Genomic DNA, 26,554 nt, shown 5'->3' on the forward strand with positions numbered 1-26,554 from the left:
TTCGGCCTTTTGCGGTTGCCGTAGTGCCTGACAAGTAAACAGGAAGTAGAATTTTCCTTTTAAGACTAAGTAAAAAGGTCGAATTCACGAAAGTATCGACTACCGCTGTTTCGTACGCAGAGAGTCCTCGTTCCGGCTCAACTTCTGTGCTTTCTGTGTCAGTTCCTGTTCCAGTCAAGGTATTTTGTTCTGAGCCCGCTCCATCTCTTTGTCACCAGAACCATGGCCGAATATTCCTATGTGAAGTCCACCAAACTCGTGCTCAAGGGAACGAAGGCTAAGAGGTGAGACTGGAAGTTTGTGAGGGGATTCTTCCGTTCTTTCCTAACACGCTCCCGCCCACGCGCGTCCCCTGGAAACCGTACAGGGCTGTCATTTAGGCTCCCAGCCCTTGGGCCTGGAGGGATGGACAGACGCTGCGCCTCAGTTCCCGTCCCTGTACAGATCTGGGGAGACAGGGCTCAGAGACGCGCCCTAACCGCTGTGCCCTGAAACGGGAGAGACAGAAGTGGGAGGCCAGGGGCCACCTGATTGGGTCCCCTGTTTGTCCCTGAGGCCTCCCTCCAGATTAAGCATGGTGGGTCTGTATTAATCCGATCCCGTCGGTCATAATGAAAACTTTGTATACAGATAATTATTTTCACCATTAACTCCTTTACTCCTCCCACCAGGAAATTTTGTTTACTCTTCTGTAATGTAATATGAGGAGTGGAACTGGGCTAAATCTCACTGTGGTTAAGGATACGGGCCCTGATTGGGATCTAGGTTCAAATCTGGACTCCACCAATTACTAATTTTGTGGGTTAGGGGAATTTAGTGAATCTTTATTAAGAGGGATTAGTTATCCAATTAGATACTCTAATAGGGTTTTATGAGGACTAAACGAGATAACATGTACAATAAATAAGTAGAGCCAAGTGCAAGGAGGAGGTGGTAGTTGTGATTTATGATTATTAGATTTTTAGGAAAAGATAGCCATCCACGCATATCTCCACCTCTTTTTCTACGTGTTAGATTTTTCCAGGGTTGACGATTCATGTAAATGTTGAGTATATCCTCCTGGCCTCAGTTATAAACAGAGTGTTTTGTACTTTTAGCTGAAATGGAAAGTAAGTGTCAAGAAGCAAATGGAAGCCACTGCTCTTGAGAAATCTGCCTAGGGATCTGAAATCATGTAGAACTTTTTCTGAATAAATAGAAAACTTTTACTGTCTGAATTTGCTAAGATGGGGGAAGGGGAGGATTTAATTCTGAAAACTTACTTTATTGAAAATGCAAACAGGTATGTATTCCTGTATGTATTCCCAGTTAACACTTATAAATAGCACTTTCTATGTACCAAGAACTCTTCTAAGCACTTTACATATTCAATTTTTTTAATGACCCTTGAGTTTTGTTTTGTTTTTTTATTGAGATAGCCATGTACCATAAGATTCACTCTTTCACAATTCAGTCATTTTTTCCTGTGTTTACAGAATTGGGCAACCATTATCACTGTCTAATTCAGGAATATTTTTATCACCCCAAAAAGAAACTGGGTACCCATTAGCAGTCACTGCCTATTCTCCCCTCCTCCCAGCACTGGCAACTACTAATCTACTTTCTGTTTTCTGTGGATTTTTCTATTCTGAACATTTCATAAAAATAGAATTATACAACATATGACCCTTAGTGTCTGGCTTCTTTCACTTACCAAAACGTTTTTAAGTTTCATCCATGTTGTAGCGCGTATCAGTATTTCATTCTTTTTATGGCTGAATAATATTCCATTACATGTGTATAACACTTTTTGTTTATCTGTTCATCAGTTGATGGACATTAGGGTTGTTGACATTTTTTGGCCATTATGAATAATGCTGCTAAGAACATTCGCACAAGTTTTTACGTGAGCAAACATTTTCACTTATCTTGGGTGTATACCTAGGAGTGGAATTGCTGGATCATATGATAACTCTGTTTTTAAATTTTTGAGGAACTGTTTTCCAAAGTGGCTGTGCCCTTTTACATTCCCACCAGCAATGGATGACGGTGCATACTAACCTTTAATCCTCACAACAACCTTGTGAAAGGTGTTAGGTTATTGTGCCCATTTTATAGGTAGGGAAACTGACTCAGAAAGGTTAAGTAACTTTCCTAAAAATCACACAGCATGGCAGAATCATATTCCAAACCAGGCAATCTAGCTCCAGAATCTGTACTCTTAACTATTATGCAATATGTACAGGGTCAGAAGCATCTTCCCATACTATAAGTAAAAGGATATATCAGTGTAAATGATTGTAAACCAATAATTTGTAAATCAGTGTACAATTGTAAAGACTCTTCTAGAAAACTTCCATCCTGGAATGTTTAACATACCAATTAATATATCTAAACTGTTCTATATAAATTATCTCTTGTAGTAAGAAGAAAAAGAGTAAAGATAAGAAGAGAAAGAGAGAAGAGGAAGAAGAAACTCAGCTTGATATTGTTGGTGAGTCAGTTTTCAATACTTTATTCTGAGAAAAGTCAAATCTGTTGAGTCCCTGTTAATATTTTCCTAGATAAAATGCTCAAATATTATTTGCAGTTGTAGATTTCTTTTGTTCTCTTGTACAGTAGATGTCACTGATACCTTTTCTTCATTATCAAAACAAAGCACACAAGAAAGGAAACATAACTCTCTGATTTACTAGGTACCATTAGACTACGTAATAGCCCAGAGATTCTGATACGTAATTTTCAAGGGCTTATATAAATAAATAGTATTTAACCAAATACGTTTCACAATTTGTTTTCTTTGAACATGTATACATTTTATTTGTAACCAGTGATTTGTTTCTTCCCAAAGGAATTATATTCACAATAAAAATAATTATTTTATAAACTGTAAAATGAGTGAAAATCTTAATTCAACAGAACAGAAGATCAAGGTATCTTGTAAATGTTACCAGAAATAAACCAGCCCACACACCCTTAACTAGACTATTCCACTTCATCCTTCCATCCCATCCATACAAATACTTTAAAGCCATTTTTCATCTCTTAAAACTTAGCAAGTTCCATTTTAAAGCTTGATAAATTATAGCTTCTTTACATTTTATGTGAAATGGCATAAAGCTTATATTTTAGAAGATCTCACATTTCTTTGAAATAGAAAATCAACAATTCTGAAATTAGGGGAAGTATCTTGGGTAGATATTTAGGTATAGAATTGCTGCATTAAAGGATAGGTGAATATTTAACTTTATAAGAAATGGCCAAACAGTGTTCTAAAGTGGTTGTTTCATGCCCACCAAGAATCTATTAAAGTTCCAGTTGCCCCACATCATTGCCAGAGTTTGATGGTATTATCAGTCTTTTTACTATTAGCCATTCTAGTGAGTGAGTGTGAAGTCATTCTATTCCCCTGATGACTTACGACAATTAGCAACTTTTCATATGGTTCTTGGCTATTTTTATATATCTTCTTTGTGAAGTGTTTGTGCAAATATTTTGCCTATTTTTTAAACTGGGTATGTGTCTTTTTGTTGTCAATGTAGGCCTTCTTCGTATATTCTGGATGCAAGTCCTTTGTCAGATTTATGTTTGCCAATATTTCCCCCCACTCTGTGGTTTGCCTTCTCATTTTGGTATGGTGCTATGTAGAAAATTTTAAAATCTGCAATCATGTTCTCTATGAATACAGTTTATTTCTTCCTTTCCAAGTTTTGTCTTTTATTTCCTTTTATTGTCTTACTGCATTTACCAGGACTTCTATAATGTTAACTAGAAGTGGTAAGAGTAGACGTAATTGCCTTGTTCCCAGTCTTAAGAGGGAAGCTTTCGGTAGTCTACCATATAGTATGATATTAGCTGTAGGAGTTTAGTAGATGTTCTTTAACAAAATGAAAATGTTTCCTTTAAAACTTAGTTTACTGAGAGTTTTTATCATAAAGGTTTAATTCTTTCAAATGACTTTTCTATATCTCTACAAATAATTAATAATAAATATATCTCCATCTATGTTGATGAGGGATATTGGACTGTATTTTCCTTTTCTTGTAATGTCTTTATTTAATTTTGGTATCAAGGTAATATTGGCCTTGTTGAAGGAACTGAGAAAGGACTCTTTCTTCCTCTATTTTCTGAAAATAGCTGTGTAAGATTGGTGTTATTTCTTCTTTAAATGTTTGATAGAATTCACCAGGGAAGTCTTCTGGGCCCTAGAGGTTGTTTTTGTTTTTGTTTTTTTTGTTGTTGTTGTTGTTTGTTTTTTTGGTTTTTTTTTTTTTTTTTGGTTTGTTTGGTTTGGTTAGGGTTGGTTTTTTGTGAGAAATTTTTTTTTCTTTTTTTGTGTGTTTTGTTTGGTTTGTTTTTCTTTGTTTTTTCTTTTGTTGTTTTTTTTTTTTTTTTGCAAGAAAGCTTTAAATTATGAATGAAATTAAGTATTTTCAGATATTCTAGTATCGTTTCTAGTAATATGTGTGTTTCAAGAAATTTTCATTTCACCTAAATTGTTGACTTTGTTGCCATAAAGTTGTTCATAATATTTCCTTATCTTTATAATGTCTTTAGAATCTGCCCTGTAATCCCCTCAACCAAGTGCCCAAGGTACTCAGATCTCTCCACACTAGCATCTCCCATCATTGCGTCATTGCCTCCTCGCGTATTTACGTTCAGCCCTCCGCTGCAGTGGCCACTTTGTTAGGGCTTGTGAAGTCTTACCCAGCACAGGCACAGCTCAGCCCTTGGCCAAGGACCTGCAGAGAGTTCTGCTAGGTTTGGGAATAATTGAACTTAAAATTAAGTTTGTGAAACTCCTAGATACCACCTGGCTTTCCCAGGAACTAAACCATGTAAGCATTCTAGCAGCTTACTGCTGCAGTTTTGTGAATGATACTAGACTACAAAGCTAAGATGCATGGTCCCTATGTGACAGGCATAATTATGGTAGAGATTTAAGGAAGCCCTTTAGCACACAGCTTTGGGTAGGTTGAAAGGTAGGTAAGCTATCACAAACCACCTCTCATCCATATGGCCTCCTCAGGGGGGTTAGTAGGTAGTGTTATACAGGCATCAGCTGGAGGCTTGTGAGCAGCATTGGGAAACAGATGATTGACAAAGAAAGGCCTCTCAAATTATAGTCCTTCCTCATCCTTTGGTATCTACAGTAGCTTTAATAGCATAGAAGATGGGTACCCTGGCAATATTTTGTCAAGTACAGTGGCTTTTAAACTGGGACATTCACTATTCAATATTAAGAAACATTTCTTGAGTATCCTCTCTGCCAGAAATGGATAAGCAAGACAGATCTGGTCCTTCCCCTCATAGATCTTAGTTTCCAAACAGTTAAATAAAAAATGACAATGTGTGACAGTCTTTGTTATTTATTGTGAGACTGGGTAACAGGAGTACCTAATTTAGTCTGCATAAGGTGTAGGAAGAAAGAACTTGAAGCAGGTATCTATATATTGTCTTTCTTTTAAAAAAAAAAAAGGTAATGTTTCAGATGTGATTCTCAGATTCAGCATAGGTGTCCGCTGAACTAGGAATGTAGCTTGAGCTTTATCCTCACTCAGAGATAGGCAGTTTTCACTGTTCTCAGTGTCCACTGCTTTTCTACAGGCAAAACAGTAGGGTGACACTGACAAGTATTATGTTATGTTACTAAAGCTGTTAAACACGGGAGTATACTTGTGAGCTTTGAATGTTGGTCACTTGCAGAAAATCAGCAAAATAGCTCACATTTAATCTTTGAAGATGAAATGTTTAGCCTTCACATTAAAATCTCAGGGGAAGAAAAAACTGGCACATGTTCAAGTTAACTTCATCGTCAGTTTCAATTTTTATAAGTAACATTATTGTATAATCTTCCTACTTTGTCAGAGTTTAAAAATTTTGAAGAGCTTGTCTGGCAGAAATTCCTTCTTCATCTGCAAACCACTGATAAGAAACCGTATAAAAATTATTTAATTTAATATTAAATATAGTTGGTCAACATGTCATAGAATATGTAAAATACAAACAATTTTAAAATCCCCAACTTTGTATTCTTAAGAAAGATTTGCAGCTCAAAAGGCTGTTGATCATGATTCTGAATAAAGAACTTGTTTCCTTTACTGAAATTATAGCTTCAAGTCAAAAATAGCTCAAATTATCATCTAAACCTCTCACTATATTATTTTTATTACTTTCTAATAGTCTTTAGATAAATTTACTGATTATTTAAAATTAATTGTGGAATGCCTAAACTGTTTAGATGAATAGGAAATTTTGAGCAATTTTTTTAAAATTTTACAGTATGGAAATTTTTTAATTAACACAACAGGGGAGAGAAAAGAATAATGAATCTCCCATGTGCCTGTAACCAGTATTCATTGTTATAAATATTTTGCCAGTCTTGTTTCATTTTTACATATACCTGCACACACTCATGCATTTTTTTCTGGAGAATTTTAAAGCAAATCACAGATATCATGCCATTTCACCCAAAAATACATAAATGTGTATCTCTTATAAGGTTTCTTTCTCTTTCTCTCCCTCTCTCTCCCTCTGTTTTAATCTTTCTTTTTCTACATAACACAGTATCATTATCAGGCCTAACGAAATTAACAAGAATTCTTTAATATCGTCTAATAGCTAGTCATTGGTTGATTCATTTCTACTGTAGCTAAAGTACAGTTCAGGGGAAGATTTGAGTCCATCTCTTTTTCTTTTAGAATATAAACTTTTGCCAACAATCTGTTTAAATAATTAGATCATAGAATTTAACATTTCTATTGGTGAACTAGCCATCAGCGTACAAAAGTATAGTTTCTGCTCATTCTGCATCTAATCTAAAATCATAGTTAAGATTACTGTGTTTGAAAATCTTTCTGGAGAGATACATAAAAAAACAGGTTGTTGGCCATTGCCTCTTGAAAGCAGGTCTGGGCATTGGGAGGCTGGAATGAGAGACTGTTTCTATGTATCTTTTTTATACCTTCACATGTATTACCTATATATTTTTAGTATTTGAAAAAGAACCTGATCTCGACTGTGGTGGTCACATGAATCTACATATGCCCACAAGTGAGTGCATGTAAAACAGGTAAAATCTGTCTTAAGTTCCATGAATTGTATCAATGGAAATTTCCTGGTACTGACATTGTACTATAGTCATGCAAATGTTATGATATGGAGAAACTAGGAGAAGGGTATATGGGATCGCTCTGTATTATTTCTTACAACTGCAAGATAAAAAGGTCTCAAAAGTAATTTTCAACTAAAGCAACAAAAAGAACTTTGTGTCAAATCTAAAATGTAACTTTAAATTTTGATTTTATTTTTTAGGAATCTGGTGGACAGTAACAAACTTTGGTGAAATTTCAGGAACCATAGCAATTGAAATGGATAAAGGAACCTATATACACGCACTTGACAATGGTCTTTTTACATTGGGAGCCCCACATAAAGAAGGTTTGTGTTTGGTGGAAGCAATGAAAGGGAAATGGCCACTTAAAGTCTATATTTTATGACAGTCATTCCCTTAGGCCAAATTCTAAGTAGCTTCAAGTATATTCCAAAGGAGTGGAGCGGCTGCATTTCATTCTTCCACTTTTTTCCTTTCTCAATATTTACCAACTGTTGGCAACTTGCTCTTTCCATATATACATTTGGAAACATTCTGTATAGTTACAGAAGAGTGTTGAAATCCAAATAACATGAATCATTGAAATTGTAAGTGGAAAGAAAAAAAGGAAACCTGGTTGAGTCAAAAGTTTGAACTTTATTGTTTTTCAGACCTTTTGCCAAAACTAACCTGAGATGCAGTTAACAATTTGAAGCTTCATCTCCTTCCCTTTAGCCCATCAGAGGAAGCACTGTTGAAGTGTGAAATAATTAGGTTAAAAAGCAGTATCATTTGGTCACAGTGGCCATTCCTTGAATAAATGAGAGCATTTGGTTTTTAAAATATTGTTTGTTTATGTACTGTATTTTAAAATACAAAGGGAAAAACCCAGGAAATGACTGAATAAACACCACGTGGACCCACCTTATTAAGTACATAAAGCTAAACACTGTAGTTATAATTAGATAAAATAAATCTTGGTACTATACATGCCATATTATTACATTTATTTCACAGTATTCTTACATTTAAATTAGAAACAGCCAACCTTATTCCATTTTACCCATTAGTGAATTAATTATCATTTCACAGTGGGAACGGCAAGCAGTTTAAAAGGTCAGTCTTATTTCTGCCATTGGTATACTCTGATATTTACTCCAAACTAATTTGTAAATGTTATGCTGTCCTTTTAAAAGGAAAAAGCTAAAGTTTTAAAAGCTAAGGAATATCTGTCCAAGTATATTTATAATAAATGTCAAATTATTTTAAAATGGTTTTTCTTTTGTAGTTGATGAGGGTCCTAGTCCTCCAGAGCAGTTTACAGCTGTCAAATTGTCTGATTCCAGGTAAGCTTAAATTGAATAATGTTTTTTTGTATTTTTTTACGTATTTTCATTCATTTTAAAAAGTTTCAGTATCCGACTTAAGCCCAGAGAATAATTTTGATTCCAAAAGCAAAACAATATTTCTTGAAAAGTAGATTTTATGACATTTCAAAAATACAGCATTTTTTATATACTCAGTAATTATTTAGGTATTATTAAATTAGATTTGCAATAACAGTGTCTTTAGAAGAGAATTGAAGCTCCAGATAGAAAGCATACATTTTGATACCTAACAATATGTAATACTAGACTAGAAAAATGTGTAAGTTAAAAAAAATGATGAATAATAATGTCATAAACCAAATAAGATATCAGTAATAAAAAAGATGTGAAGAAAACTAATATAAGACAAAACCTGGTCTGATGTTGCTATGATATATAAACTCACTGGTCATAAGTCAGAGGACAAACAACAGGAGAATAGAAGAAGATAGGAATATTCTTGAAACATGTAGCAAATGTTACATTGTCATAAAGACCAAAAGAATATTTGCTCACAATTTTACAATAAATTTATTCTTATTTTCTCACAATGCAAAAAGTATAGAATGATGCTTTGAATAATAGATATACTTAAGTTGAATATCAGTATTCTAGTAATTGATTCCATCAGTAATCATTCCATCAATGACTTATGTTATATTATAATTAACCTATAATTCAAAGCTAGGATCACAGGGGTGTTTCGTAAAATAAAAAATAAATCATAACTTTAAAAACATCACAGTAACATCATTATTTCTTTAATTTGTTTGAAAATCTGATAAGTATGGCAAAGGACTTTTTTTTTTCTTTTTTTTTTTTTATCTTCATTTTATTGAGATATATTCATATACCACGCAGTCATACAAAACAAATCGTACTTTCGATTGTTCACAGTACCATTACATAGTTGTACATTCATCACCCAAATCAATCCCTGACACCTTCATTAGCACACACACAAGAATAACAAGAATAATAATTAGAGTGAAAAAGAGCAATTGAAGTAAAAAAGAACACTGGGTACCTTTGTCTGTTTGTTTCCTTCCCCTATTTTTCTACTCATCCATCCATAAACTAGACAAAGTGGAGTGTGGTCCTTATGGCTTTCCCAATCCCCTTGTCACCCCTCATAAGCTACATTTTTATACAACTGTCTTCAAGATTCATGGGTTCTGGGTTGTAGTTTGATAGTTTCAGGTATCCACCACCAGCTACCCCAATTCTTTAGAACCTAAAAAGGGTTGTCTAAAGTGTGCGTAAGAGTGCCCACCAGAGTGACCTCTCGGCTCCTTTTGGATTCTCTCTGCCACTGAAGCTTATTTCATTTCCTTTCGCATCCCCCTTTTGGTCAAGAAGATGTTCTCCGTCCCACGATGCCAGGTCTACATTCCTCCCCGGGAGTCATATTCCACGTTGCCAGGGAGATTCACTCCCCTGGGTGTCGGGGGGAGGGCAGTGATTTCACCTTTCAAGTTGGCTTAGCTAGAGAGACAGGGCCACATCTGAGCAACAAAGAGGCATTCGGGAGGAGGCTCTTAGGCACAACCATAGGGAGGCCTAGCCTCTCCTTTGCAGCAACCGTCTTCCCAAGGGTAAAACCTGTGCTAGAGGGCTCAACCCATCAAACCACCAGTCCCCTATGTCTGTGGTCATGTTAGCAACCATGGAGGTGGGGTAGGCGAATACCCCTGCATTCTCCACAGGCTCCTCAAGGGGGCACTGCATCTTTTTTTTTTTTCCTTGTTTTTTTTTTTTTTTTTTTTTAAATTTCCCTTCTTTTTTAAATCAACTGTATGAAAAAAAAGTTAAAAAGAAAACAAACATACAATAAAAGAACATTTTAAAGAGACCATAACAAGGGAGTAAGAAAAAGACAACTAACCTAAGATAACTGCTTAACTTCCAACATGTTCCTACTTTACCCCAAGAAAGTTACCTAATATAGCAACATTTCTGTGAACTTGTTCCTACTATATCCATCAGAAATTAACAGACCATAGTCATTCCTGGGCATCCCCAGAACGTTAAATAGCTTATCTGTTCTTCTTGGATTATTGTTCCCCCTTCCTTAATTGCTCTCTATTGCTAGTTCTCCTACATTCTACATTATAAGCCATTTGTTTTATATTTTTCAAAGTTCACATTAGTGGTAGCATATAATATTTCTCTTTTTGTGCCTGGCTTATTTCGCTCAGCATTATGTCTTCAAGGTTCATCCATGTTGTCATATGTTTCACGAGATCGTTCCTTCTTACTGCCGCATAGTATTCCATCGTGTGTATATACCACATTTTATTTATCCACTCATCTGTTGAAGGACATTTGGGTTGTTTCCATCTTTTGGCAATTGTGAATAATGCTGCTATGAACATTGGCATGCAGATATCTGTTCGTGTCACTGCTTTCCAATCTTCCGGGTATATACCGAGAAGTGCAATCGCTGGGTCGAATGGTAACTCTATATCTAGTTTTCTAAGGAACTGCCAGACTGACTTCCAGAGTGGCTGAACCATTATACAGTCCCACCAACAGTGAATAAGAGTTCCAATTTCTCCACATCCCCTCCAGCATTTGTAGTTTCCTGTTTGTTTAATGGCAGCCATTCTAACCGGTGTTAGATGGTATCTCATTGTGGTCTTAATTTGCATCTCTCTAATAGCTAGTGAAGCTGAACATTTTTTCATGTGTTTCTTGGCCATTTGTATTTCCTCTTCAGAGAACTGTCTTTTCATATCTTTTGCCCATTTTATAATTGGGCCGACTGTACTATTGTCATTGAGTTGTAGGATTTCTTTATATATGCAAGATATCAGTCTTTTGTCAGATACATGGTTTCCAAAAATTTTTTCCCATTGAGTTGGCTGCCTCTTTACCTTTTTGAGAAATTCCTTTGAGGTGCAGAAACTTCTAAGCTTGAGGAGTTCCCATTTATCTATTTTCTCTTTTGTTGCTTGTGCTTTGAGTGTAAAGTCTAGGAAGTGGCCGCCTAATACAAGGTCTTGAAGATGTTTTCCTACATTATCTTCTAGGAGTTTTATGGTACTTTCTTTTATATTGAGATCTTTGGTCCATTTTGAGTTAATTTTTGTGTAGGGGGTGAGGTAGGGGTCCTCTTTCATTCTTTTGGATATGGATATCCAACTCTCCCAGCCCCATTTGTTGAAAAGACCATTATGACTCAGTTCAGTGACTTTGGGGGCCTTATCAAAGATCAGTCGGCCATAGATCTGAGGGTCTATCTCCGAATTCTCAATTCGATTCCATTGATCTATATGTCTATCTTTGTGCCAGTACCATGCTGTTTTGGTAACTGTGGCTTTATAATAAGCTTCAAAGTCAGGGAGTGTAAGTCCTCCCACTTCGTTTTTCTTTTTTAGAGTGTCTTTAGCAATTCGAGGCATCTTCCCTTTCCAAATAAATTTGATAACTAACTTTTCCAAGTCTGCAAAGTAGGTTGTTGGAATTTTGATTGGGATTGCATTGAATCTGTAGATGAGTTTGGGTAGAATTGACATCTTAATGACATTTAGTCTTCCTATCCATGAACATGGAATATTTTTCCATCTTTTAAGGTCCCCTTCTATTTCTTTTAGTAGAGTTATGTAGTTTTCTTTGTATAGGTCTTTTACATCTTTGGTTAAGTTGATTCCTAGGTACTTGATTTTTTTAGTTGCTATTGAAAATGGTATCTTTTTCTTGAGTGTCTCTTCAGTTTGTTCATTTCTAGCATATAGAAACATTACTGACTTATGTGCATTAACCTTGTATCCCGCTACTTTGCTAAATTTGTTTATTAGCTCTAGTAGCTGTATCGTCGATTTCTCAGGGTTTTCTAGATATAAGATCATATCATCTGCAAACAATGACAGTTTTACTTCTTCTTTTCCAATTTGGATGCCTTTTATTTCTTTGTCTTGCCGGATTGCCCTGGCTAGCACTTCCAGCGCAATGTTGAATAACAGTGGTGATAGCGGGCATCCTTGTCTTGTTCCTGATCTTAGAGGGAAGGCTTTCAGTCTCTCTCCATTGAGTAGTATGCTGGCTGTGGGTTTTTCATATATGCTCTTTATCATGTTGAAGAAGTTTTCTTCAATTCCTACCTTTTGAAGTGTTTTTATCAAAAAGGGTTGTTGGATTTTGTCAAATGCTTTTTCAGCATCTATTGAGATGATCAACTGATTTTTCCCTTTTGACTTGTTAATGTGTTGTAATACATTGATTGATTTTCTTATGTTGAACCATCCTTGCATGCCTGGAATAAACCCCACTTGGTCATGGTGTATGATTTTTTTAATGTGTCTTTGGATTCGATTTGCAAGTATTTTGTTGAGGATTTTTGCATCTATATTCATTAGGGAGATTGGCCAGTAGTTTTCCTTTTTTGTAACATCTTTGCCTGGTTTTGGTATTAGATTGATGTTAGCTTCATAAAATGAGTTAGGTAGTGTTCCATTTTCTTCAATGTTTTGAAAGAGTTTGAGTAAGATTGGTGTCAGTTCTTTCTGGAAAGTTTGGTAGAATTCCCCTGTGAAGCCATCTGGCCCTGGGCATTTATTTGTGGGAAGATTTTTGATGACTGATTGGATCTCTTTGCTTGTGATGGGTTGGTTGAGGTCTTCTATTTCTTCTCTGGTCAGTCTAGGTTGTTCATATGTTTCCAGGAAATTGTCCATTTCCTCTACATTACCCAGTTTGTTGCCATACAGTTGTTCATAGTATCCTCTTATAATTTTTTTAATTTCTTCAGGATCTGCAGTTATGTCACCTTTTTCATTCATTATTTTGTTTATATGGGTCTTCTCTCTTTTTGATTTTGTCAGTCTAGCTAGGGGCTTGTCAATCTTGTTGATCTTCTCAAAGAACCAACTTTTGGTGATATTTATCCTCTCTATTGTTTTTTTGTTCTCTATGTCATTTATTTCTCCTTTAATCCTTGTTATTTCTTTTCTTGTACTTGGTTTAGGATTGGTTTACTGTTCATTTTCTAGCTTCTTCAGTTGATCCATTAGTTCTTTGATTTTGGCTCTTTCTTCCTTTTTAATATATGCGTTTAGTGCTATAAATTTCCCCCTTAGCACTGCTTTTGCTGCATCCCATAGGTTTTGGTATGTTGTGTTCTCATTTTCATTCGTCTCTATATATTTAGCAATTTCTCTTGCTATTTCTTCTTTAACCCACTGATTGTTTAGTAGTGTGTTATTTAACCTCCAGGTATTTGTGAATTTTCTAAGTCTCTGATGGTTATTGACTTCTAATTGTATTCCATTGTGGTCAGAGAATGTGCTTTGAATAATTTCAATCTTTTTAAATTTATTGAGGCTTGTTTGATGTCCCAGCATATGATCTATTCTGGAGAAAGTTCCATGAGCACTAGAAAAGTATGTGTATCCTGGTGATTTGGGATGTAATGTCCTGTATATGTCTGTTAAATCTAATTCATTTATCAGATTGTTTAGGTTTTCAATTTCCTTATTGGTCTTCTGTCTGGTTGATCTATCTATAGGAGAGAGTGATGTGTTGAAGTCTCCCACAATTATTGTGGAAACATCGATTGCTTCCTTTAGTTTTGCCAGTGTTTCTCTCATGTATTTTGTGGCACCTTGGTTGGGTGCATAGACATTTACGATTGTTATTTCTTCTTGCTGAATTGCCCCTTTTATTAGTACGTAGTGGCCTTCTTTGTCTTTCAAAACATCCCTGCATTTGAAGTCTATTTTATCTGAGATTAATATTGCTACACCTGCTTTCTTTTGGCTGTAGCTTGCATGAAATATTTTTTTCCATCCTTTCACTTTCAGTTTCTTTGTGTCCCTGTGTCTAAGATGAGTCTCTTGTATGCAACATATTGATGGTTCATTTTTTTTGATCCATTCTGCGAATCTATATCTTTTAATTGGGGAGTTTAATCCATTTACATTCAACGTTATAACCGTGAAGGCATTTCTTGAATCAGCCATCTTATCCTTTGGTTTATGTTTGTCATATTTTTCCCCTCTGTCTATTAATATCCTTTATTGTACCCATACCGAATCTCTTTAGTACTGAACCTTTCTCCAAGTCTCTCTGTCCTTTCTTTGTTTCTCTGTCTGTAGGGCTCCCTTGAGTATCTCCAGTAGGGCAGGTCTCTTGTTAGCAAATTCTCTCAGCATTTGTTTGTCTGTGAAAAATTTAAGCTCTCCCTCAAATTTGAAGGAGAGCTTTGCTGGATAAAGTATTCTTGGCTGGAAATTTTTCTCACTCAGAATTTTAAATATATCGTGCCACTGCCTTCTCGCCTCCATGGTGGCTGCTGAGTAGTCACTACTTAGTCTTATGCTGTTTCCTTTGTATGTGGTGAATTGCTTTTCTCTTGCTGCTTTCAGAACTTGCTCCTTCTCTTCTGTGTTTGATAGTGTGATCAGTATATGTCTCGGAGTCGGTTTATTTGGATTTATTCTATTTGGAGTTCTCTGAGCATTTATGATTTGTGTATTTATGTTGTTTAGAAGATTTGGGAAGTTTTCCCCAACAATTTCTTTGAATACTCTTCCTAGACCTTTACCCCTTTCTTCCCCTTCTGGGACACCAATGAGTCTTATATTTGGACGTTTCATATTATCTATCATATCCCTGAGGTCCATTTCGATTTTTTTCAATTTTTTCCCCATTCTTTCTTTTATGCTATCATTTTCCATTCTGTCATCTTCGAGGTCACTGATTCGTTGTTCAACTTCCTCTAGTCTTGTACTATGAGTGTCCAGAATCTTTTTAATTTGGTCAACAGTTTCTTTAATTTCCATAAGATCATCCATTTTTTTATTTAGTCTTGCAATGTCTTCTTTATGCTCTTCTAGGGTCTTCTTGATTTCCTTTATCTCCCGTACTATGGTCTCATTGTTCATCTTTAGTTCTTTGAGTAGCTGCTCTAGGTGCTGTGTCTCTTCTGGTCTTTTGATTTGGGTGCTTGGGCTTGGGTTATCCATATCGTCTGGTTTTTTCATATGCTTTATAATTTTCTGTTGTTTTTGGCCTCGTGGCATTTGCTGAACTTGATAGGGTTCTTTTAGGATTTGTAGACCAATTGAAGTCCTTATCTCTAATTTATCAGATCTACAGCTTCGTGGAGTACACTTTCTCTAACTAACCAGCAGGTGGCGTCCACGAGCCACCTGTTCTCCACAAGCCAGTTCTCCCCTGTTTAGCCTTTTTGGTGAGTGGGGGAGTGAGTCTTGTGGGGTCCAATTGGTGTATCAAGCTTGCGTGTGTAGTTGGTGTTGCCTGCCCTGTATATGGGGCGTGTTTCTGGGCAGTCAGGGATGGGGGGTGGCTCTAACAATCAAATCTCCCTGGTGATCCTAGAGTTTTAAAGCTGCTGCAATAGTCTAATCCTTCAGTTCAGTCCTGCCACAGTTTGTCTCTGCCACTGACCCACAAGTCCTTGGTATTGGCGTATGGCTCCTGAGACTTGCAAGTGGGCCCCTCTTCCAGGCCGTGCACCCCGGGTCCTCTGTTGAGGGATGACTGTGCTATGTCACAGGTGAGTGCCGTCCCCCCAGGGCAGTTCTGGGCTGCTGGGCTGTGTAGGGAGGCTCCCAGTCTGCTGAAATGATGGCTGAATGGGGCTTTGTTAATTCACACTGCTCTACCTTCCCAACTCTGGGACAATCAGCTGAGGTTGCAGGGAAGGCTAATGTCCACGCCCAGTTTTGTGGTGTGTGCCTGTTATTTGAAGCACTTCCGTCACACTGGGTTGTCTGGGGCAGTTCTGGGCTATGGGGCTGGCGATGGGCAGGAGTGTTTCCTGTCCACCAGGATGATGGCTGTGAGCGGACACCCCCCTTTTCTTGGGAAGTTGTGGTGTTTAGTGAATTTTCTCAGCCACTGGATTATTGCGTTTTGTCTCAGAGCTCTCCTAGTTCTGCTCTTGACTTGACCTGCCCAAATAGCAAGTCTTTGAAGCTTTCTGTATTGGGCTTCTTAGAGTAATTGTTTTAGAAAAAGAAAAAAGGATTAAAAAAAAAAAAAAAAAAAAAAAAAAAACGGGCCCTCCTCAGAGATCTAACAGGTTATTGAAATGCTAAGAGACAAAGCAACCAGGGCCATTAAGGAAAGGTCCACAGGGCAGAGAGATCAGCTTTCCTTCGGGATTTGCATATGCGTCTCAGGGCCCTTCCCCTTTCTATGTTCACCAGAACTCCAAAAATCCTCCGCTTTTATTTTGGAGTTTTTCGTGTTGTTTTTTTTCTATGCCTGTCTCCTCTCTGCTGGGCTGGCTGCTCTCAGATTCTCTGGTGTCTGGTCTCAGTCTATCTATGGTTGGAGTTTGAATCAGTAGAATGAGTTTCCGATAAGCGCAGCCACTGCAGTTCTCCCTTCTCCTTCCCGGAGCTGACAGCCCCTCCTCCCCCGGGACTGAGCCTGGCAGGGAGGGGCGCGGGTCCCCTGGCCGCAAAAACTTACAGATTTCGCTGATCTCAGCAGTTCCACGTTTTCATGAGTGTTGTATGAAGTATGCCCAAAGTCAGATTGCTCTGTGGTGTCCAGTCCACGCAGTTCCTTGCTTTCTACCTGCTTTCCTGGAGGAGTAACTAAAACATACAGCTCACCAGTCTGCCATCTTGCCCCACCTCCGAGGCAAAGGACTTTTAAATTTTAAGAGCAGTAGTCACAACCTTCTCTACAGTAAACATTATAAACAAAATTAAAGGCAGATTAGGAAAATATTTGCAGCAGCCTAGACAAAGCAAAGGTTTTTTGCCCTTTTGTATGTACAGGTTTCATAAAGCTAATGAGAAAAATGTTTATTAGAATAAAAATCTTATTATAAAGAAATCATGTATGTGCTTGTATGTATTTACTATTTTTAAGTTCTGTATTGCATTTTATTTCCCTTGGTTTTAACATTTATCAATTTTCTTAATCTGAAGAATTGCCTTGAAATCCGGCTATGGAAAATATCTTGGTATAAATTCAGATGGACTTGTTGTTGGGCGTTCAGATGCAATTGGACCAAGAGAACAATGGGAGCCAGTTTTTCAAGATGTAAGTGTTACTATTTTTGATAGAAATTTCCTGTCAATGTAAGAGAAAATCTTTAAATAGTCAACGAGATCATGTATTCTTAAAAAAAAAAAAAAAAAATTGGGTACAGTAACCTAATACATTCAGTTGGGGAATAAAACGTCAGTATAAACTTGTAACTATAAGAAAATCTCAAAAAAAATGGTGCAACAAAAATAGCAGTACTACTTTTGCCCACCATCATTCCTATACATCTGTCTAGATTTGGGTCCTTTATTTTTTTTTTAAGAATTTGAGCATTGTCAACCCTAAATTTTAGGATAGGAGTTCAGGAGTGTCTTTTTATTAACAGAAATCATGGATTCAAAAATATTAAAAGCCATCATAGGAGGACAGTGGAACAAGGTTAAGGGGATGACCATTGGCCAAATTGTGACAAAATTTGTACACAAAATAATAAAAATTATCAGGGTTCATTGAAATAAAATTAGTCTGTGAAGGTCCTTTAGTTCATAATGATACTCAAAGAGAAAAACAAATATATAGTGTACAAAATGGTAGTTTTAATACAAAAGAAAGATGATTATAATATTTAGTTTTTCTTAATTTTAGTAAGTAGGAAAGTGTTGCAGTATATGGATATTTTGTTAAGTCTGTCTTTATTTATACAGAACTTGCAAGGTTTTTTTTTCTATTTGAATAAGCAGTAAGGATTGAACTAAAACATATTAGAACAAATACAGTCTCCAAAACTTGGATACTATATCAAGAACTGCAAGGGCAAGTGGTCCCCAGTCTCATATAATAACCCAGTAGAAGAGGAGTTAAGTAGTTGAGTAACACAAATGCTTATATGCTATAACAAATTCAATGTAGGATCCAAACAGTGTTTTCCAAAATGATAAATTAGCCACCCCTCTCCCAAAAAAGAGATGATCATTTAAACTCATTCCTTCATCCCCTATGATAAAATCTCTGGTCAGTGGCTTTCATATATTTTTTACCCCAACCCAGAGTGAGAAATACAGTTTTATATTGTAGTCTAGTATGTATGTATCACTGAAACAAGAGTTGTACTTAGCAGTACTTATTTATAACTTATAATGTTATGCACTCTGATACTTCCTATGTTACTCTTTTTTGTGTGTCTTTTAATTTTTTTAATACTGGTCAGGACCCACTAAATTAATAACATGACCCTTGAATAGGTTGCAACCCCTTCCTTATAATCCTAATTGTAATGAGATGCCATCCTTTCTAGAAGATCCTAATATAATAATGAGATATAATAATACATATAGCAACAGAAAAGGTAAATATATCGTAATGACAGGATGATGAGTCAGATACTACCAGTCGTACAGAACTTTAGGAAAGGTCTTTTCATTTATTCATTTCATTTTTGGAAAAGACACTAAATTTCAAATAGTTACATTTAAATGAAAGAGAAGCTAAAAATTCCCTGATATAACAAGTAACACTTTATTCCAGAAAGGGACTTGGCCAAATGATCAGCAGCAAGGGTTTAAGTCACCTAGGATAACACAGCAATATCCCAGTCCTCACCAAAAGTCAACCAGATGACAGGCAACCCAGCCCCTGCCACTTTGAATAAAGAAATAGATCACATCCACATTATTTGCACTTTTGTGACTGGATATAATAAAGTATTAATACATTTTGTAACTATTATATTTGTTACTATTTTGTCTGATGTTTAAGGTGTTCAAATTTTTCCAAAAGAATCAACCATATACAAATTATAATTACACTTTAAATTTTAAGGGAATTTAAATTAATCAAATTTATATACAAGAAAATTGGTTTTCAAAGTTTTTTTTATTACAAAGCAGTGTAATATATTGAACATTAAACAATATAGAAGAGTATAAATGTTTCTTTTCACAGAGGTCCCTCAGACATTGGTTCTTAAAGTTCTGAACAGTAAATTCAAAGAAACCAAAGTGTAGCTTTTTATGATATATTTTTATATTTCTAACTATGGAGAAAATAAATTGTACTTAAAACACTACATCTTGAGTAAATTATTGTGTATTATATTGTTCATAATTTTTAAATAAGTCTTTAAAAGTAACTTTTAAGCAGAATTAAATCAGTTATATATACTCAATAGATCTTTTAGGCCAAAGGAAACAATTCTGTTTTGTGTTGTTAATTTGGTCCAAAAGAATATATTGAAGATATTTATTGTGGTTATCTTTCAGTAGTAAGATGATAGGTGATTTTAGTCTTCTTTTCTATACATTTTTGTATTTTCCAGTTTTTTTCTCCAAAGTGTTTTTCTTAATTACTTGTAGAACAGGAAAAAAAATTACTCTAAAGACTTAAGAATTCTTTTGCTGCTGTTCTCATAGCTCTGTTTTGTTGTTTTTATTTAGGGGAAAATGGCTTTATTGGCCTCAAATAGCTGCTTTATTAGATGCAATGAAGCAGGTGATATAGAAGCAAAAAGCAAAACAGCAGGAGAAGAAGAAATGATAAAGGTAATCATGACCTTCTTCAGACTAAAACACATCACACATATGATGTGATTACATCTCTTTAAAATGCTGAAGTCATTTACTGTCATTTAAAGATTTAATTAATTCCTTTTTATAATATGATGTTCCAAATTAGCTTTATTTTCAATTACAAATCCCATAACTGGTGGCTTGTTTATACAATGTGGTAGAGAAATTAATACGTCTAAAAACTACCTTGCTGTTATCTCCCTGTACTTGTATCTTTTCTGTGTCACTTAACATGTGTTTTAGGTCTTGAGTTTCTTTTTTCTTTCCTGCATTAAAAATTTTTTTTCATATAGATAATATCTTCATATGGTTCAATTTTTAAAATATAAAAATTTAAGGACTTGTGTCTCTCATCCACGCTGTTCTTTATAAAAATGTGAATGTTTGCAGTTTCCTACTTTTTGTAGACAGAAGGTAGCCTTCTATACACATTCTTCTAGACCCTGACTTCTTTCAATATGTAGAAAGCTGTCTGTCTCTCTCTGTCACTTTCTCTTTCTTTTATAGCCATAAAATATTATAGGTATTCTGTTTTAGGGATATACTATAATTTATTTAATCAGTCTCTTATAGGTGGAAATTTAGATTGTTTCCAGTCTCTTGCTTTTATAAACAGTGCCATGGCACATAACTTTGATTGTGTTATCATTTTGTAGGTATAAAAATTATATCTGGTGATAAATTACCAGAAGCGGAATTACAGGGTCAAGCAGTATATACATTTGTAATTTTGTTGGTTGTTACCAAAATGCCCTGCATAACGATTGTACTAACTTACACACCACCATTATGTCTGAGAAGGATACTAGATTATTTTGTGTTTAACACTTGAGAATCCATGAGGTAATCGCTATATAAAATGTATTAGAGTCATGGCGGAACTTCTAGGACTTTAACCCTCAAACTCTGGATCTTTTGATAAATAAGTAGGTCTTCTTTATATGAGAAGAAACACAAAGCACGTAATGGTTTCTTATTTCATAATAGTCACTATGCTGGAAATAAATTTCCCTATTCTGGGCTAAATTCCCTAATTCTACTATTTGTTTTACAAGTTACACAGATATCTTCTTATCAAGGTGAAATTCTAGATAAAACTACAAAATAACTTGGATAAACCAGGTAGTTTTCCTAGCTGGAATTTGACAGACTTTTAAGGCTTAACAAGCTTACAAAAGCCCCAAGATCTTTAATGTAAAACACACATGAAGATACGTCTATGGAATAACTACTGCCTTCTTGACACAATGTTTTTCTTTTTCTTGGCATTCCATTTGAGTAATGGGCATACTGAATCCTACCTAAGTTGTCTCTGTTGGGGAATCAACTGATTCCAGCTCATCTGGTACAGATATGCTGTGTGTAAGGCAGGTGATTTCTGAAATGAGGCAGTAAAATTAGAGGGGACCAAAGTGGACGGTTCTGTTATGGAGGAAAAAAATACCCATTCTAAAATGGCCTTAATCCTTATAAATAAAGCATAAAAATCTATGTTACATTTTTCTCAGCTACCAGCATAATGGAAAAGCATCAAACATCTGTATATGCTTTGTTTTAGATTCCCTGTCATGTATTTGTTTTATTATTTTAAAAATTTTCTTGATTTTCATAATAGCCAATTTTATGGTCTTTTAGTATTTTTAACCTTGAAAAATATAGCTGATCTTTTTAAACAAAAATGAGAATATCACTAATTGCTCATTTCATCATTTGGAATTGATGGAGAAAGAAATCACACTCTTGACAGCTCAGGAATTAGAAATTTCAGTATATTTTATGTACTTCCTTGAAAGGTCCTTTGACTGCCAGAAGTCCCAAATAATTTCAATCTAAAACTCAGATATTCTTTTTTCTATTTGGAAAAGTGAAAGGTTAGTCACAGATTTTTCAATTACATAAACATAAAACTAATACAAGTAGCTTACTAATGCAAGTAGCTATGTACTTTGCTGAATGTATCATATGCGTTGTCTTCTTTAGTCTTCATACTGTTCCTGTGAGGTAGCTATCATTATCTTAACTTTACAGATAAGGAAACAGCCTTTTACCCTGCTTATATCCTCACCAGTTTTGATCAGTCACTTCATGAAAGTCACACAGCTAGATGGAGACAGGATATGTGCTAGGCCTGTCTGTCTCTTGAAGATACTCATACATTCCAAACCACAGGAAACAGGGCATTAGGGAAATGCTGATGGATTTGTGTCTTATCAAAATTTAGTTTAATTTATTTTTATTTATTTGTATTGAATTTTATTGTATCATGTTTAAATTATTTTTCATCTGGATTACCTTTATGGTCTAGGATTATCTACCCTGTTGCCAAAAGTAGTACTGTGTCATAGAACCTCAGCCAAGAATTTTCCCAGGTCTTCTAGGACCCCCTCTAACCAGAACTGTCACACGCATGTCATTGGCACACTCACCACTTTCTAAGCAGTCTTGAATTGGATTCTCAGCCACAGAGGCCTCTGCTGTCACAGGTCCTTTGGGTTACAAATTGAGTCGGCTCCAATGAGCCCAAATTCTGTTTTCTTCCTTGCCCTACTTAACTGATTCAAGTTGCTGTATCTGGATCATTTAATTTATGGCAAGTGATAGTAAATATCTGTCAAGATTCATGAGTATATAAAAAGGATTAAAGGTGTTGGGTTTCAATTATGTAAAAAAAAAAAAAATGTGTGAAAGTTTTAATAAATTTTGGTAATTGTGCAAAGTAAAGTAGCTACTATCTTAACTTTCAGTCTGATAAAATGAACACTATATACCAGCAATAATTAGATCCTGTTTTATTTACTTTGAGGCCAGTATTCTACTTCTGAATTACTGCCTAAATACTCAGATGGATCTGACCTGTAAAATCTTTTTCAAATCTTTTTCTCCTTAGCCTCTTCAGTTTTAGGTTCTAGAGAAGCATATGATAGCAGTATATATGAAATCAAAACACACATAACCAGAACCTGTCTTTTTCTGAATCTTATTGCTAAGTTGATCATTTTCTTCTTTTGTGAAGAAATCCCTTTGAATCTTCTGTGTAATGAACAAAGTTCAAAGGAGGGAAGATAAATACATAATTTGTTATGTTCACTTCTCCAATACCCAGATTAGATCCTGTGCTGAAAGAGAAACCAAGAAAAAAGATGACATTCCAGAAGAAGACAAAGGAAATGTTAAACAGTGTGAAATAAATTATGTGTATGTATATTTCTCCTTTTACACCTACAGGTTTGACAGTTAAGTATTTCTCAAGAAGCTTTTAAAATAAAATATCTGAAGGACAAGAAGAGGCAGCATAATATAGACTTTAGGACAAAGTACTGAGCTGCTTGCTTTTCTTAAGGTTTTGGTTTTCTTAATTATCCTAGTTTTCAAAGATAAAGTCACTTAGATTTAGTCATTTCTCCCCGTTCATTAATTTGTCAGAACACAATGCCAATCAAATGCTGCTCCATGGCCAGAACACAGGGGACTCCAGCCAACATTCCCTGGTCAAAATAGGGTCTTTTAGAAATACCCAAATGACTGCTTTGTTGATGGTGGGTCACTGAGCTCATCTTCATAATGAAAAGCTTCAAGTTATTAGAGAAATACAATTAAAATTTTTAATAAATGAAAAGACTAAAAATATTTGTATGTTTATCAGTAAACAACTGTGAGCGAAGTTTGAGGTATTTTTCAAAGAATTTTTTTTTTTTTTTTAACAGAAAGAAATTTCAGAGCTTCCAAGACCACAAACTTAAAGTAAGTAAAGAAGACAATAAAATTCTTAAAAAGGCTCGGAAAGATGGATTTTTGCATGAGACGCTTCTGGACAGGTAGGCACATATTCACTTATTTCCAACTATTTTCACTTATTTCCAGCTATTTTCAGTAGCCAATAGAAGTGGCATGTACAAAACCAATATTCTTTTTAATTGCTTTAGGTCATTTCCTTACTAGATTACTTTACTTTTTCTAAATTGAAAACATAGTAATATTACCTAGAAAAGATATCATAAGTCTGGGAAAAAATTGCCACAAAAGATCATCTTGAACTCTTAGAGTCTATATAGTTCTAAGTATTTATATACTTTATTATAAGAAATTCAGGTTTGACTGAAGTTACTTCATAAATTTACTTGCCATCATCTTTTTATAACTATTAGAACAAGGGTTAGAAAGTAGTTTGACAAATACAGATTTTGTAGAATCTATAATGTACAGGTTCCTAATAATGAGATAAAAATAGATCAGTTAAAAGATTACTAAGTATAAAATTTAAGTGAATGGGGATTGAGAATGCCTTTTTTGACAAAAAGGGGAAAAAGAACGGAAACAAAATAAGGTTTTAGTGGCCAATAGAATTCAAATAGAGTCAAGAGTTGTCCTGGAGGTTACTCCTATGCAAGCTTCACCTAGATATGCCAGATGACCACAATATGATAAGCCCAAGTCAACAGTAGTCCCCAAAATCTTAAAGAATACCTGGATGCCTATCTGAGACTCTATAAAAAGTTTCATTCACTAACTTTATTTGTCAGAAACTTAAATCCTTCAGAGTGCTCCTATGCCAGCTAAGTCCCGAAACCCAGAGGCAATAGCATCTTCAAGAACATCAACTAGATGTGTCCCCTTTGCTAATAAAGTTGACATCCCTTTTCAACATGAACAGGTTAGGGTGGTCACTGCCTAGACATCCCTGAAGATCAGGAAGGTGATTAAACTAGAGAAGAGGTAGCAGCAGACAAGATGGAATTTAACAAAGGATTATGAATGCTGAATCTTTATATAATTTTCTTTTTCTTAGTTGCTAGAGTACTAGAATAGCTAGAAGGAAAGAATTGAAATGGTGGAACTGTAACACATAGCCTCCTTTGAAATTTGTTCTATAGCTACTTATTAAATTGTTCTTTGAAAGCTATACCTTTTTGTATGTATGTTATATTTCACAATAAAGAAATAACTGGAACTATGGTACTGTGACTCATAACAACTTTGGAAATTTCCTATATGTCTATACTTGTTAAATCATACTTTGAAAGATATTACCTTTTTTCTGTATATGTTATATTTCATAATGCAATAACTGAAACTGTGGAACTGTAACCTATAATATTCTTTGAAATTTGCTCTGTAACTACTTGCTAAATTGCACTTGGAAAGTTATCACTTTTATGTATATATGTTATATTCTAAAATAAAAAATGATTAAAAAATCATAGCATAAAAAAATTTAAATGAAATTTAAGCAGTTTTATTAAGTTGAATTCAGAAGTATGCAGGATATTTATTACAGCACATTATTAATATTTATTACTACTATTTAGATAGGTAGTGTCCTAGATTAACAATATAAAAAAACAGGTAGAGAGGTTTAGCTGTGAGCTCACAACTATAAATCAAATAAGCACCAGATTGAAAGAATTTGGTGATCTCCTGCCAAGTTCTATGTTGAAAAAATTACTCCAAAACTTATTTACATTACCTGACAAAGGCAATGCTTAATAATATATTTCCTATTAATTAGTTGATAGAGTTCTTATCTCAAGTCAGTGAATGATGTAGGAACTTTTTCCATTTGAGCAAATTAGCATAGTTCTAATTCTAAGAAATCAGGGATATAAAAAATAAAATAATCAGAATGTGGACTCAAAAGAAATTAAATAAATTCATATCACTTGTCAAAATACAGCAGTGCCACTCTGTTAAAACTTTAGGGCATACTTAAATTCAAAGGATGTAATTAAAATTGCTATTTTGCATTGAAAAAAGCCATTGGGCGGGCAATGTTTATTAAATATTAAGACTTTCATAAGAACAGAATCTACTTTGTGTGAAACATAAAACTAAAAATTAAAATTTGAATACAAATATTTGAATATAACTTATGTGGTACTATAATAAGCAAAATTGAGAGCACAATTTCTGAGCATGTTTTATACTTAGTAGCTAAATATTGTATTTAGTAGTTTTATATTTAGTGTCTTTGTGACATAAATATTGACTAGATATAGCAGGTTTTGCATAGACTAATATTTATTTGTCTTTGTTTAAACAGGAGAGCCAAATTGAAAGCTGATAGATACTGCAAATGACCAAGAGTTTTGTTTGTCTTATCCCTTTTTTTTTTTTTCTGAATAAAATATTCAGTGGAAGTGCTTTTACAGAGTTGTTGGTCTGTTATGAAATTATTTTTCAAGTAATAACAGTTTAACCAAGATTCCTTTAAAAGGAAGTTAGAAATTCATGATCCAATCAATCAAGGTTTTGTGGTTCTACCTCTTCAATAGTACCGAAGTCACAGACAATTTAAACAAACATTCCAAAGGGACTAGGAAGAGAGAAAGAAATGAGGTATTAGGCAATTGGGTGGAAACTGGAAATATCACAAAAGAACAATTAGGCTTAGAACATAGGGTAAGGAGAGTTTAGTCACAATGGGTATTTATGTAATAAATAAATTTCATCCTCATTTGTGGGATGAAATTCAGATACCAAGCATTGCTAAAGTATGCCATACCAAGGCAGTTTTATTTCTAGCCCACCTCTCTGAATTCCTCAACCCAGTATTCCAGATGTCATCTAACCCAGTGAGTGTTCCA

General features: G+C 34.9%; 1 protein-coding gene across 1 annotated transcript; it reads left to right on the forward strand.

Annotated features, from left to right (window-relative positions):
- Positions 1-26,111, forward strand: LOC119530090 (protein FRG1). Its single transcript, XM_037831204.1, has 9 exons — positions 1-284; positions 2,403-2,473; positions 7,294-7,419; positions 8,361-8,418; positions 17,349-17,463; positions 19,842-19,946; positions 23,077-23,168; positions 23,678-23,788; positions 26,011-26,111. Exons 1-9 carry the CDS (start codon positions 223-225, stop codon positions 26,045-26,047), a joined length of 777 nt encoding a protein of 258 aa, XP_037687132.1. The 5' UTR covers positions 1-222; the 3' UTR covers positions 26,048-26,111.
- The last annotated feature ends 443 nt before the right edge of the window (positions 26,112-26,554 follow it).

This window comes from Choloepus didactylus, chromosome 3 (assembly GCF_015220235.1).
Source record: "Choloepus didactylus isolate mChoDid1 chromosome 3, mChoDid1.pri, whole genome shotgun sequence".
In the NCBI taxonomy this organism is placed as follows: domain Eukaryota; kingdom Metazoa; phylum Chordata; class Mammalia; order Pilosa; family Megalonychidae; genus Choloepus; species Choloepus didactylus.